Source organism: Bubalus kerabau, chromosome 14 (assembly GCF_029407905.1).
Source record: "Bubalus kerabau isolate K-KA32 ecotype Philippines breed swamp buffalo chromosome 14, PCC_UOA_SB_1v2, whole genome shotgun sequence".
Lineage (NCBI taxonomy): Eukaryota > Metazoa > Chordata > Mammalia > Artiodactyla > Bovidae > Bubalus > Bubalus kerabau.
Window position 1 is genome coordinate 68,506,011 of NC_073637.1, and position 13,486 is coordinate 68,519,496.

The 13,486-nt window shown below is 44.0% G+C and overlaps 1 protein-coding gene across 3 annotated transcripts in view; it reads right to left on the minus strand.

The window, feature by feature from the left end:
• MATN2 (matrilin 2) overlaps positions 1-13,486 on the minus strand; it is a 171,065-nt gene that overhangs the window by 47,266 nt on the left and 110,313 nt on the right. For all 3 annotated transcript variants that reach the window (XM_055546595.1, XM_055546594.1, XM_055546593.1), the window contains one exon: positions 10,941-11,063. In XM_055546595.1, the coding sequence (XP_055402570.1) occupies positions 10,941-11,063 (123 nt within the window). The remainder of the gene's footprint in view (positions 1-10,940; positions 11,064-13,486) is intronic.

A 13,486-nucleotide genomic window follows, 5' to 3' on the forward strand; every position in this document is an offset into this window, starting at 1 on the left:
AAACTTTTGCACAGCAAAGGAAGCCATAAACAAAATTAAAAGAAAACCTATGGACTGGGAGAAAAAAAATATTTGCAAATGATGCGGCCAACAAGGGCTTAATTTCCAAAATATACAAACAGCTCACACAACTCAATAACAAAAAACAAACAACCCAATTAAAAAATTGGCAGAAGACCCAAATAGACATCAGGGGCTTCCTGGGTGGTGCTAGTGGTAAAGAACTCGCCTGCCAATATAGGAGACATAAGAGATGCAGGTTTGATCCCTAGGTCGGAAAGATTCTCTGGAGGAGGGCATGGCCACCAACTCCAGTATTCTTGCCTGGAGAATCCCATAGACAAGAGTTGGACACTACTGAAGCGACTTAGCACGGATACATGCAGATAGACATTTCTCCAAAGAAGACATACAGATGATCAACATCATTAATTATTAGAGAAATGGAAGTAAAAACTATAATGAGGTACCGCCTCACACTGGCCAGAATGGCCACCATTAAAAAGTCTACAAATAACAAATGCCAGAGAGGGTGTGGAGAAAAGGGAATCCTTTTACACTGTTGGTGAGAATGTAAATTGATGTGGCCACTATGGAAAACAATATGAAGTTTTCTCAAAAGACTAAAAATAAAGTTGCCATAGGATCCAGCAATCCCACTCCTGGACACATATCCAAAAGAAACTATATTTCAAAGAGATACATGCACTCCAAAGTTCATAGCAGCACTATTTACAATAGCCAAGACATGGAAACAATCTACATGTCCATTGACAAATGAATGAATAAAGGTACGGTATATATACACACAGTGGAATATTACTTGGCCATAAAAAAGAGTGAAATAATGCCCTTTGCCATTACATAGATGGATCTACAGATTATCATACTAAGTGAAGCCAGAAAGAGAAAGACAAAAACCATGTATCACTTTACATGTGGAATTTTAAGTATGACACAGGGAACCTATCTGTGAAACAAAAAGACTCAGAGACACAGAGAACAGACTTGTGGTTGCCAGGGGGCAGGGAGTGCAGGGGAGGATGGCGTTGGAAGTTTGCGGTTAGCAGATGCAAACTATTGTCTATAGAAAGGATATACAACAGGCCCTGCTGTATAACACAGGGAACTGTATTCAGTACCTTATAATAAACCACAATGGAAAAGAAAAAATGAGCAGTTTGGGTCTTTCAAGGAATTTTTTTGAAGTTACTGGCATAAATTTGTTCATTAATTTCTCTTATTATCCTTTCAATGTTTATAGGATCTATAGTGATGTCCACTCTCTCATTCCTGATGCAAGAAATTTGTGTCTTCTCTCTTTTCTTCCCCCTGACCAGTCTGGCTACTGATTCATCAATTTACTAAGTCTCAAAAAACCACTTTCTGATTTTACTAGTTTTCTCTGTTGGTTTCTCTGTTAGTTTTCTCTGTTTCTCTGTTGGTTACCCATCATCTATTTCTTTAATTTCAGCTCAGATATTTATTTCCTTTCTTTTGCACATCAATTAATTATGTGAAAAAGTGTTAACCTCACTGTTCATTAACTCATTCACTTATTCATTTAATAAATATTCTCTGAACATCTACCATAGGTCAGGCACTGGAATCAGCAGTGGGCAAAAAGGTACAGTCCTTTTCCTCATAGAACTAATAGGAGTCACTTACAATTTCTTATAATGGAACAGATTGTTCATTAATCAAATGACACCAATGAATAAACATTTATAAGTTGAACATACATAGTTTTATGAAGAAATGATAACTAAAGACTTAATAAATAAAGTGATGAGAACTAGTAAGTCAGCGAAAAAATTTTACAGGCAATTTTATGGTATAGCATAAAAATTGGTACAAAGGTTTTGGCAAATAATTTTGTAATATACATCAAAAGCCTTAAAAGTGTTAATAGCCTTTGACTCAATACATTTCCTTTCATGCTTTGTTCCTAAGAAAATGACAGAAATGCAAAGATTTATAGTCAAGAACATTTATCACAATACAATTTGAATAGTTTAAAAAGTGTTGTATAAACTGTGATACATACATATGATATTATACAGACATTAAAATGTTTTTGATAAAGTTTAAATGACACAGGAAAATGCTCATGATTTTATGTTACACTGTGCTTAGTTGCTCAGTCGTGTCTGACTCTTTGCTACCCCGTGGACTGTAGCCCACCAGGCTCTTCTGTCCATGGGGATTTTCCAGGCAAGAATACTGGAGTGGGTTGCCACACCCTCCTCCAGGGGATCTTCCTAACCCAGGGATCGAATCCAGGTCTCTTGCATTGTGGGCAGATTCTTTACCATCTGAGCCACCAGGGAAGCCTTTTATGTTACACTATAGACCATGAACTCCTTATTGCCAAATTCAGACTTAAATTGAAGAAAGTAGGGAAAACCACTAGACCATTCAGGTATGACCTAAATCAAATCCCTTATAATTATACAGTGGAAGTGAGAAATAGATTTAAGGGCCTAGATCTGATAGATAGAGTGCCTGATGAACTATGGAATGAGGTTCATGACATTGTACAGGAGACAGGGATCAAGACCATTCCCATAAAAGAAATGCAAAAAAGCAAAATGGCTGTCTGGGGAAGCCTTACAAATAGCTGTGAAAAGAAGAGAAGCGAAAAAGCAAAGGAGAAAAGGAAAGATATAAACATCTGAATGCAGAGTTCCAAAGAATAGCGAGAAGAGATAAGAAAGCCTTCTTCAGCAATCAATGCAAAGAAATAGAGAAAAACAACAGAATGGGAAAGACTAGGGATCTCTTCAAGAAAATCAGAGATACCAAGGGAACATTTCATGCAAAGATGGGCTCGATAAAGGACAGAAATGGTATGGACTTAACAGAAGCAGAAGATATTAAGAAGAGATGGCAAGAATACATAGAAGAACTGTACAAAAAAGATCTTCACGACCCAGATAATCATGATGGTGTGATCAATGACCTAGAGCCAGACATCCTGGAATGTGAGGTCAAGTGGGCCTTAGAAAGCATCACTACGAACAAAGCTAGTGGAGGTGATGGAATTCCAGTTGAGCTATTCCAAATCCTGAAAGATGATGCTATGAAAGTGCTGCACTCAATATGCCAGCAAATTTGGAAAACTCAGCAGTGGCCACAGGACTGGAAAAGGTCAGTTTTTATTCCAATCCCAAAGAAAGGCAATGCCAAAGAATGCTCAAACTACCACACAATTGCACTCATCTCACACGCTAGTAAAGTAATGCTCAAAATTCTCCAAGCCAGGCTTCAGCAATATGTGAACCGTGAACTTCCTGATGTTCAAGCTGGTTTTAGAAAAGGCAGAGGAACCAGAGATCAAATTGCCAACATCTGCTGGATCATGGAAAAAGAAAGAGAGTTCCAGAAAAGCATCTATTTCTGCTTTATTGACTATGCCAAAGCCTTTGACTGTGTGGATCACAATCAACTGTGGAAAATTCTGAAAGAGATGGGAATACCAGACCACCTGATCTGCCTCTTGAGAAACCGGTATGCAGGTCAGGAAGCAACAGTTAGAACTGGACATGGAACAACAGACTGGTTCCAAATAGGAAAGGGAGTTCGTCAAGGCTGTATATTGTCACCCTGTTTATTTAACTTCTATGCAGAGTACATCATGAGAAACGCTGGACTGGAAGAAACACAAGCCGGAATCAAGATTGCCGGGAGAAATATCAATCACCTCAGATATGCAGATGACACCACCCTTATGGCAGAAAGTGAAGAGGAACTCAAAAGCCTCTTGATGAAAGTGAAAGAGGAGAGTGAAAAAGTTGGCTTAAAGCTCAACATTCAGAAAATGAAGATCATGGCATCCAGTCCCATGACTTCATGAGAAATAGATGGGGAAACAGTGGAAACAGTATCAGACTTCATTTTTCTGGGCTCCAAAATCACTACAGATGGTGACTGCAGCCATGAAATTAAAAGACGCTTACTCCTTGGAAGGAAAGTTATGACCAACCTAGATAGCATATTCAAAAGCTCTAGAAACATTACTTTGCCAACAAAGATTCGTCTAGTCAAGGCTATGGTTTTTCCTGTGGTCATGTATGGATGTGAGAGTTGGACTGTGAAGAAGGCTGAGGGCCGAAAAACTGATGCTTTTGAACTGTGGTGTTGGAGAAGACTCTTGAGAGTCCCTTGGACTGCAAGGAGATTCAACCAGTCCATTCTGAAGGAGATCAGCCCTGGGATTTCTTTGGAAGGAATGATGCTAAAGCTGAAACTCCAGTACTTTGGCCACCTCATGAGAAGAGTTGACTCATTGGAAAAGACTCTGATGCAGGGAAGGATTGGGGGCAGGAGGAGAAGGGGACGACAGAGGATGAGATGGCTGGATGGCATCGCTGACTCGATGGACGTGAGTCTGAGTGAATTCCGGGAGTTGGTGATGGACAGGGAGGCCTGGCGTGCTGTGATTCATGGGGTCGCAGAGTCGGACATGACTGAGCGACTGATCTGATCTGATCTGATCTCAACTCTATAAAAATATATACATATGCATTAAAAAGAAAGACCAGGAGAAATGTAGCAAATCAGTATTAACAATGGTTATTGGTGGGTAACAAGATTACAGATCATTTCATTTCATGCACTTTCATTTCTATACTATTCGGTTTTCTACAATGAGTCTATATTACTTTTGCAATTAGAAAAAGGTTAAAAATAAATATATACATACATAATCATGAACTAGTTGCTATGGATAATGGCAGAAGTAAAATAGAATAAAGAACTATGTGGGAGGTGCCCACTGTTTGGAGAAGAAGCTAATCAGAGAACCTGCTGGGAACAATATGTGTTGCTTTTGATGTCTATATCAGACATACAAGATACAGGCAAACAAAGCCAGGAAGTTTGGGAAGTGACTATGAGCTTCCAGGTAATGCAGGAATTTGGGGAGATCGGAAGCAAATGGATAATTGTGAAGAGGGCAAGCTATATGCTCCATGGACCACACCATCTACCTCACCATCTCTCACTCTGGTCGAGTCATGTGGACTCCTTGCTGTTCCTGAACACTGCCAGACACCAGTTTCTGCCTCAGGACCCTTGCACCAGTGCTGCTTCCTCTGCTTCAAAAGTCTCCTCCTTCTCTCACCTCCTTCAAGTCTTTGACCAAATGGGACTTTCTTGTTGAGATCTGTAATCCTCGGTCACTCTGCTCCAATAGGTTGTATGCTTCATAAGGACAGGAGGTCCTTGGTCTGTTGTATTAGCTGCATTCCCAGTGTCTACAAAAGTATCTGGGATATCGTAGGTGACCAATAGGTATTCGTTGAATAAATAAATGGTTATTGGTATTGCTCTTAATTAAGTGCTTTCTGAAAGTTTAGATGTGTAAACATTGCCCACTAAGAACTAACAAGGAGTCACTAAGAGTAGAAGACAGCTCATGGACCCTCCTTGATGCTTCTTCCTGCCAGGCTGTTTAAACACATCCCCCCAGGAGGATCTCAGTTGAGACATTCAGCCAGTTACAAACTCAACCAATGATTCTTCCAGCACACATTTCTCCATCTGGCCTACAGGGCACAGGGATCTCTTTAGGAAACCAATAGACTGTCTATTAGAGTCCAGATAGTGGCTCCCACATTTTCTATGCCTGGCTAGTCTACTAAATGAAATAAAATTATTCTGCTATGACTCATTCTTAGTGACCAAGAAAACGTGAGATGCTTTATTTGATCTGTTGGTCTCAAAGTGCAAGAAAGTGGTGATCAGCTCAGTGTAAGGACTCACTTTCTAAGAGGCAGAGCTGTACAAAGTGGAATGCACTGCAGGGGTTGTAGTGAGTGTCCTGTCACTAGGGGTATTCAAGTGGAGGCTGGATGATGACATGGTGAGGATACTATAGGACAGGTGGTTGGGCTAGAAGTAGGTTGACCCTGAAGGCCTCTTCCAATTGGGTCTTTTTTTTTTTAATTATTTATTTTCTTTTCCATTATAGTTTAACACAGGATATTAAATAGAGTTCCCTGTGTTATACACAAGAACTTTGCTGTTTATCCATTCTATATATAATAGTTTGCATCTGCTAGTCATGGACTCACAACACACCCCTCCCCAGCCCTGCCTCCCCCTTGGCAACCGTGACTCTGTTCTCTATATCTGTGAGTCTGTTTCTGTAGATAAGGTCATTTGTGTCATATTTCAGATTCCACATATAACTGCTATCATATGGTGTATATCTTTCCATTTCTGACTTACTTCACTTAGTATGATCATCTCTAGGCCCACCCATCTTGCTGTAAATGGCATTATTTCATTCTTTCTAATGGCTGAGAAATATCCCTTCGTATACATGCACCACATCTTCCTTATCCATTCATCTGTCGATGGACAGTTAGGTTGTTTCAACATCTTGGCTATTGTGGATACATGAACATAGGGGTGCATGTATCTTTTAAAATTATAGTTGTGTTTGGATATATGCCCAGGAGTGGGATTGCTAGATCATACGGCAACTCTTTTTACCAACCAAGAGTCTTTGATTCATGCACACAAGTCTCACATTGTAGACTGTAGGAAGTGGCACGTTGCAGAATGTAAGTGGCACATTACAGATGGCAGGAAGATACTGGGGCTCAGCAGGCTAATGAAAAGCCATCCAGGAAACTCAAAGACTGATCTCTTCTATTTCATCTACTGTATGATGTGCCTGTGTGCTCAGTCGCGTCCGACTCTGTGATCCCGTGGACTGTAGTCTGCCAGACTCCCAGGAAGATTCCACGTGGCATGGAGCAACTAAGCCCATGGGCCACAACTATTGAGCCTCTGCTCTAGAGCCCGGGAGCCACAACTACTAAAGCCTAGAGCCTCTGCTCTGCAACAAGAGAAGCCACTGCGATGAGAAGCCCTCGTACCACAACTGGAGAGGAGCTCCCGCTCTCTGCAACTAGAGAAAAGTCCATGCAGCAACAAAGACCCAGCACAGGGTCTTCTACATAAATATTTATGTATTTTAAAACACATAAATATTTTTTAAAAAGTGATTGCCAGGGCAAGGAGTAGGGAAAGTGGAGGAGGGGCAAATTACTGATTAATGGACAGAGTTTTAGTTTAGGGAGATGAAAAGTTCTGGAGCTGGACGGTGGTAATGGTTTTACAACAACACGAATGCATTTGACGGCACTGAACTGCACACTTAAAAATGGTTACAATGATAAATCTCATATTATGCATATTTTACCACAATTAAAAAAAAAGTCTTGCCAATATTTTGCAAATTGATGGCACCTGCATATTTATAGCCTTCTCCCATCTAGAAAATATTCGGATAGATTTGTATGGGATGCTTTAGGGTAAGGAACTGATATAAAAGGTGGTGCTTTTTTGAACGCTACTTGAACATAAAGCTCTATTATGTACAGTCTGGCTTCATCATAAATTAATCATGCTTGGTATATTATTAGATTGACTAGTCTACTTTTTTAGATAATAATTGTATACTTACTAATTGGATTAGCTTTCAAATATATTTCTGATTAAAAATAGAGACTCAAAATTAAAGAACTAAGTTTTTCTTTTATTTCATCTTTTGCAAGTTAATGAGGAATGGAAAGAGATTGTTTTAAATCTCTCAACATCACAGCAGCGGCCAGGCTCTGGCTTGGCTGGACGCCAACATGACCCCTCATGAATCACTAACAGGACCCCTGCCTTGATATCTGAGCTCCCACCTCCATCCTGTGTGTGTGTCCTCTTAACCGTTCCTGTTTCTCAGCTTGCATTCCTGTTTTTGTCACAGATCTGGAACATTCCCAAGTATCTCGGTTCTTACAACCAAACTGCCTGTCGCCCACGCTCACAGCCCCCCGAGTCCTCCGGGGGCCTCTGCTTTCATGGCAGTCCCCTCCCCAGGTGGGGCTTCCTTCCCTGCCCCAAGCACAGCAAGAAGGGGACCCTTCTAGGGCACACGTCTACCACAGGCCGACTGCCTAGCTACTCTTCTTGGCCCACACACGCGGGTGGTCCCCTTCTGGGTCTTGACACCAACAAGGCTGAGAGACAGCTGACCTGCCGGCCTCCGTGCCTAGCCGGTGAGACGTCCCAGCTGGACAGTCCCTGCCACCCCTCCCCACCACCCCTGACTTTCAGCCGAATGCCTCTCCCAGGCCCTCTGCGCTGCGCTGTCTACTTTTAGGGCCTCCTTGTTTCTGCTTCCCTGGGGCTTGTCATTCTCCATGTCCTGGGAGATTCTGGGCTACGGGGCATGCTGATGGTGAGGCACTGGGGCCAGGGGATGGGGTGAGGTCAAGCGAGCCTGGCCCGGGAAGGCGTTCTGTAGGGGCAGGAAGGAGACTGGATGGCATCCGTGCCTTCCTCCAGGCCTCATCCCAGGATGGCAGCAGCGTCCCCACCTCTTCTAATCCAACTGGCCTCCTCCTTTCCTTAACTCCGGCCGAGAGTCTTGTCTGCGTCACCCTGGGAGCTTTCAGTCATGTAACACCTTGCCGGTGACTGAGCTGCTCCGCTTGGCTTGTGTTCCCAACCAACCTCCAGTGGAAGTCTTGAATTTTGAATTTTTTATGCCCTATTAAACTCAGCCCAGGCATGTGGTATATGCTCAGTTCAGTTCAGTCGCTCAGTCATGTCTGACTCTTGCGACCCCATGGACTGCAGCACGCCAGGCCTCCCTGTCCATCACCAACTCCCAGAGCTTGCTCAAACTCATGTCCATAGAGTCGGTGATGCCATCCAACCATCTCATCTTCTGTCATCCCCTTCTCCTTCTGCCTTCAATCTTTCCCAGCATCAGAGTCTTTTCCAATGAGATGATTCTTCGAATCAGGGAGCCAAAGTATCGGAGTTTCAGCATCAGCATCAGCTCTTCCAATGAATATTCAAGTATATGCTCAGTAAGTCCTGATTTAAAGTCTTTGAAGCCAGCGTCATGCCTTAAAAGAATTGCTTGGCACCAGGCCATGAGCTAAATGATTTAGATGAATGCTCTCATTTAGTCTTCAAGACAACACTATGAAATAGGCGGTAATACCTCCCCTATATCAGTTGAGGCAACTGAGGCATCAATGACTTACCCAGGATCACCCAGCAAAAACAGAAGATCTGGGGTTGGATGTGCCCTTGGTGCCAATGGCCTCCACTTTGATGGACAGAACTGACTCATCAGCCCAGCAACCACAACTCCCTGAATGCCACCTTGGCCTAGGCTGCTGGCTCATAGCTTCACAAAGGAAGGGAGACTAGGGACAGCCCAGTCCATTCACACAGTCATTGATTCTTTCAATAAGCAACTGTAAGCCAGTCAGGTGCCAGGCGTGGCACTGAGTCTGTCTGGCTGATATTTTTGCACATCTTACCTCCTCCCACCTACCTCTACCTCACTCTTCTTCACCTGGTGAAGGATGGCTCTGCCTTCAAGACTCAGGCAAGATATCTTCTCTAGGAAGGACCTGGCCTTCTTCATTGCTGCTGGCATGTGGTTTGGGCTCCAGAAATCCATGCTTTGACTTCCTATGTCCCTTATAGTTCCATCCTCCACCCCTGACGCCAGCTCTGATGTTTGTTTAAAATGTAGAGATTGAAGAGCCACCAGTCTTCCCAGGTGGCTCAGTGGTAAAGAATCAACCTGCCAATGCAGGAGACTCAGGTTCGATTCCTGGGTCAGGAAGAGCCCCTAAAGAAGAAAATGGCAACCCACTCCAGAGGAGTGGAGCCTGGCAGGCTACAGTTCATGGGGCTGCAAAAGAGTCGGACACGACTGAGAGACTGAGCATATGACAAGCACAGGGACTGAAGAGCAAGGTGATGTTACAGGAGTTTGGGAGGATGCTTTTTAAAACTATGCAGGCACATCCTGCTTTACATAATACATGTTTTTAGAAAGGTTGTGTGTACGTGACTTTTTTATGAATTGAAATCTTGTTTTCCAATTGATGTATGCTTCAGAGGTGACATTCTAAATTGCTGTTAAACTTCACTTTTTTAAAATGCTGGGTCCTAGTACTTTACAAACAAACTTCTCTCAAGTGAACTTTTCTATAGCATGATGGTTATCCATATACAATCCCTTGAATGTTCTGACATAGCTTCACATTCAAAAAAAATGCTTTTGGAATCCTTTGGCAAAATGAGGGACAACCCTCAGTGTATAAATTGGTCACATGTGGGGAGGTCAAATTAATTGTGATGTGGATGTGTATGCTTGCGTGCTCAGTCACTTCAGTTGTCTCCGACGCTGCAATCCCATGGATTGTAGCCCACCAGGCTCCTCTGTCCATGGGGATTCTCCGGGCAAGAGTACTGGAGTGGGTTGCCAAGCTCTTCTCCAGGGGGTAGTCCCAACCCAGGGATTGAGCCTGTGTCTCCTGCATTGCAGGCAGATTCTCTACCTCTGAGCCATTGGGGAAGCCCTGTGGATGTGTATAGTTAGAATCAAATAGAACTAAATAACTTAAACAAAGACTGAGCAGTTTCACTGCAAAATGCCCTCCACCTACCCCTCCCCCACCCAGGGGCAACCACAGTTAACTCCTTCTGGCTCGGAGATTTTCCTTTACTTGTGTGAAGTCCGAGCTGAAGCCCACAAGCCACAAAGCCTCAGTGAAAGAATTTCTTAAGGCCTGTTAATACTGGTGGGCACAGCCAGGCTGAGCCAGCATGAAGTAATTCGATCTGATCGCCAGCATCCTCTGCAAATGCCAGAGGAGCGCTCCCACACGTGGCCTCTGATAACAGATACATACCATTGTCAGATGCTGGGAAGGGTAACATTGAGCTCAAGTGGGCTGTGGTCTTAGGACAAGTTAAGAAAGGCTTGACAGAGGAGGAACAGGGGCAGAAGGCGTAAAGTCCCCCAACTCCAGCACATAATCCTATGCTACTCTTTGCTTGGAAGATTTCCACGGCTGGGGTGCCTAGCAATAGCAATAAAAAATGTGCATGTAACTTACTTGCACAGGTTTTCTTATCTGGGTTCAGAGCAAATCCTTTTGGGCACCGGCAAAGGTAGGAGCCGTCAGCATTTACACACTCGTGTTCACATCCGTGGTTTTCTGAGGCGCAGTAGTCCACAGCTGTAAAGATGAAAACACAAGAGTTTAAGTAGAAACACAAACAGAGGTAAAGGACATAGTAGATTGGAAGCACACCTACAACAAATATAAGCAAAGATTAATACCGTTGCCCCCAAAAGAGGATGGATAAATAAATATGAAACCAAAACTTCCCTCTTGAGAAAAAAATCAGGAGTCAGGATCAGACAATTCATACCAGAAAGTACTAAAGAACATAAGAACAATTGAAAGCACGGAGTCCTAACCACTGGACTGCCAGGGAATTCCCTGCTGCTGCTGCTAAGTCTCTTCAGTCGTGTCCGACTCTGTGCGACCCCATAGACGGCAGCCCACCAGGCTCCCCCATCCCTGGGATTCTCCAGGCAAGAACACTGGAGTGGGGCGCCATTGCCTTCTCCTAGGGAATTCCCTAACAATTGTATTTAAAAGTTAAAGAAATGCAAATCAAAACAATCACAAGACAAACTTAGCAAACTGCAAAATAAAGACAAGATAAAATCCAGAGGTGGCAAGGCAGCAGGGAAACAGAGTCAGACTTATTTAAAGTAGGTGGCATTATAAACCGATACAAACTCTTCTGGAAGGACATTTGACAATATTCACTCTGGAACTGTGACCCCAAAACATAATTGAAAAAAGGGGTAAATTAATTATATGAAATAAGCTATTTATAGCAGTATCATTCACAAGTGACTAAAAAATTCTGGAAAATAAGATGAACACTTAATAAGGATAAATGGTTTAGTAGCTTATGAGAAAATATACGGGCCTCTTTTCTCATTAATCCTACAAACATTCACTGTCTACCTACTCTGGGCCCCACCCTATTTTAGGTGCTAAAGATGGAACAAATAACAAAACAGATGAAAACTCCAGTCCTTAAGAAGCTTACATTTGGATGCTGGTGGTAGATAAAAAAGAAAATAAGTAAGTAAAGAACATAGCCTCTGAGAAGGTAGAGAGTGTTTTGGAGAAAAGTAAAATGGTGAAAAGGAAAAGAGACTGTCGGCGGGGCGAGAGAAAGGGTGTGATGTAACAGCAGTGGTGAGGAAAGGCCCACCAGGAAGGCGGCAGTTGGTAGAGCCCAGAGGATAACTGGGAGGGAGCACCAACTGGGAGGCAGCACCAGATGGGAGGGAGCACCAATGGGAGGGAGCACCCCCAGCAAAGGGAACGACAGCAGGGGCAAAGGCCCAGAGATGGAAACATGCCTGTGAGCTGGAGAATCAGCGAGGAGGCCAGCATCACTGGAGAGAGACTGCAGGTCAGGAGGGACTGTGGGGCCATTGCCAGGACTTTGGCTTTTACTCTGAGTGAGCAGGCGGTAAACCCCCCAGGGGGAGGGTTTTGAACAAAGAAATCGAGAAGAGACCATAGAATCAGATGGGACTAGAACACCAGCTTCCCTGGTGGTCCAGTGGTTAAGAATTTGCCTTCCAGTGCAGGGGATGCTGGTTCATCTCTCGGTGGGGACAACTAAGATCCCACATGTGTGTGAGTGGTAAGTCACTTCAGTCGTGTCTGACTCTTTATGACCCTACGGACTGTAGTCCGCCAGGCCCCTCTGTCCATAGGATTCTGGACCAGATTCAGGCAAGAATACTGAAGTGGGTTGCCATGCCCTCCTCCAGGGAAATCTTCCCAACCCAGGGACTGAACCCACATCTCTTACATCTCCTGCAGTGGTAGGCAGGTTCTTTACCACTAGCGCCACCTGGGAAGTCCAAGGTCCCACATGCAACAGGGTGACTAAGCCCACACACTGCAACAAAGACCTAGCACAGCCAGAAGAAAAAACAGAAAGAAAACCAGTTAGGCGGTTACTATAATAACCCCAGTGAGGAAAGGGTGGGAGAGACTTAAGCCAGCACAGCGTGGGAAGGAGGCGGGGAGGAGAGAAAGGCGTGGTGCTCTGGGTGCTTCTCGTGGACTTGCGTGTCCCCACTCTTGGCACAAAGTTATGGTGGAGTCCTGAGCCCGGGTACCTGTGAATGTGATCTTATTTGGAAACTGGTGTCTCTGCAAATACAATCAAGTTAAGATGAAGTCATCTGTCTGGGGCCTAATCCAGGGTGAGTGAGTGAAAGTCGCTCAGTCGTGTCCGACTCTTTGCGACCCCATGGACAATACGGTCCATGGAATTCTCCAGGTCAGAATACTGGAGTGGGTCACCTTTTCCTTCTCCAAATTCAGGGTGACTGGTGTCCTTATAGGAAGAGAAGAACGCCGCATGAAGACAGACGAGGGCAAGCAGCCGCAGCTCAGGAGTGCCAAGGACCAACAGTCACCATCAGCAGCAAGGAAGGATTCTCCCTCACGGGTTTCCGAGGGCTCAGGGCCCTGCCAGCACTTTGTCAGACTTCTGCCTCCCAGAGCTAGGAGACAATGCAGTTCTGTGGTTACCAGTCACCTGGTTTGTGGTT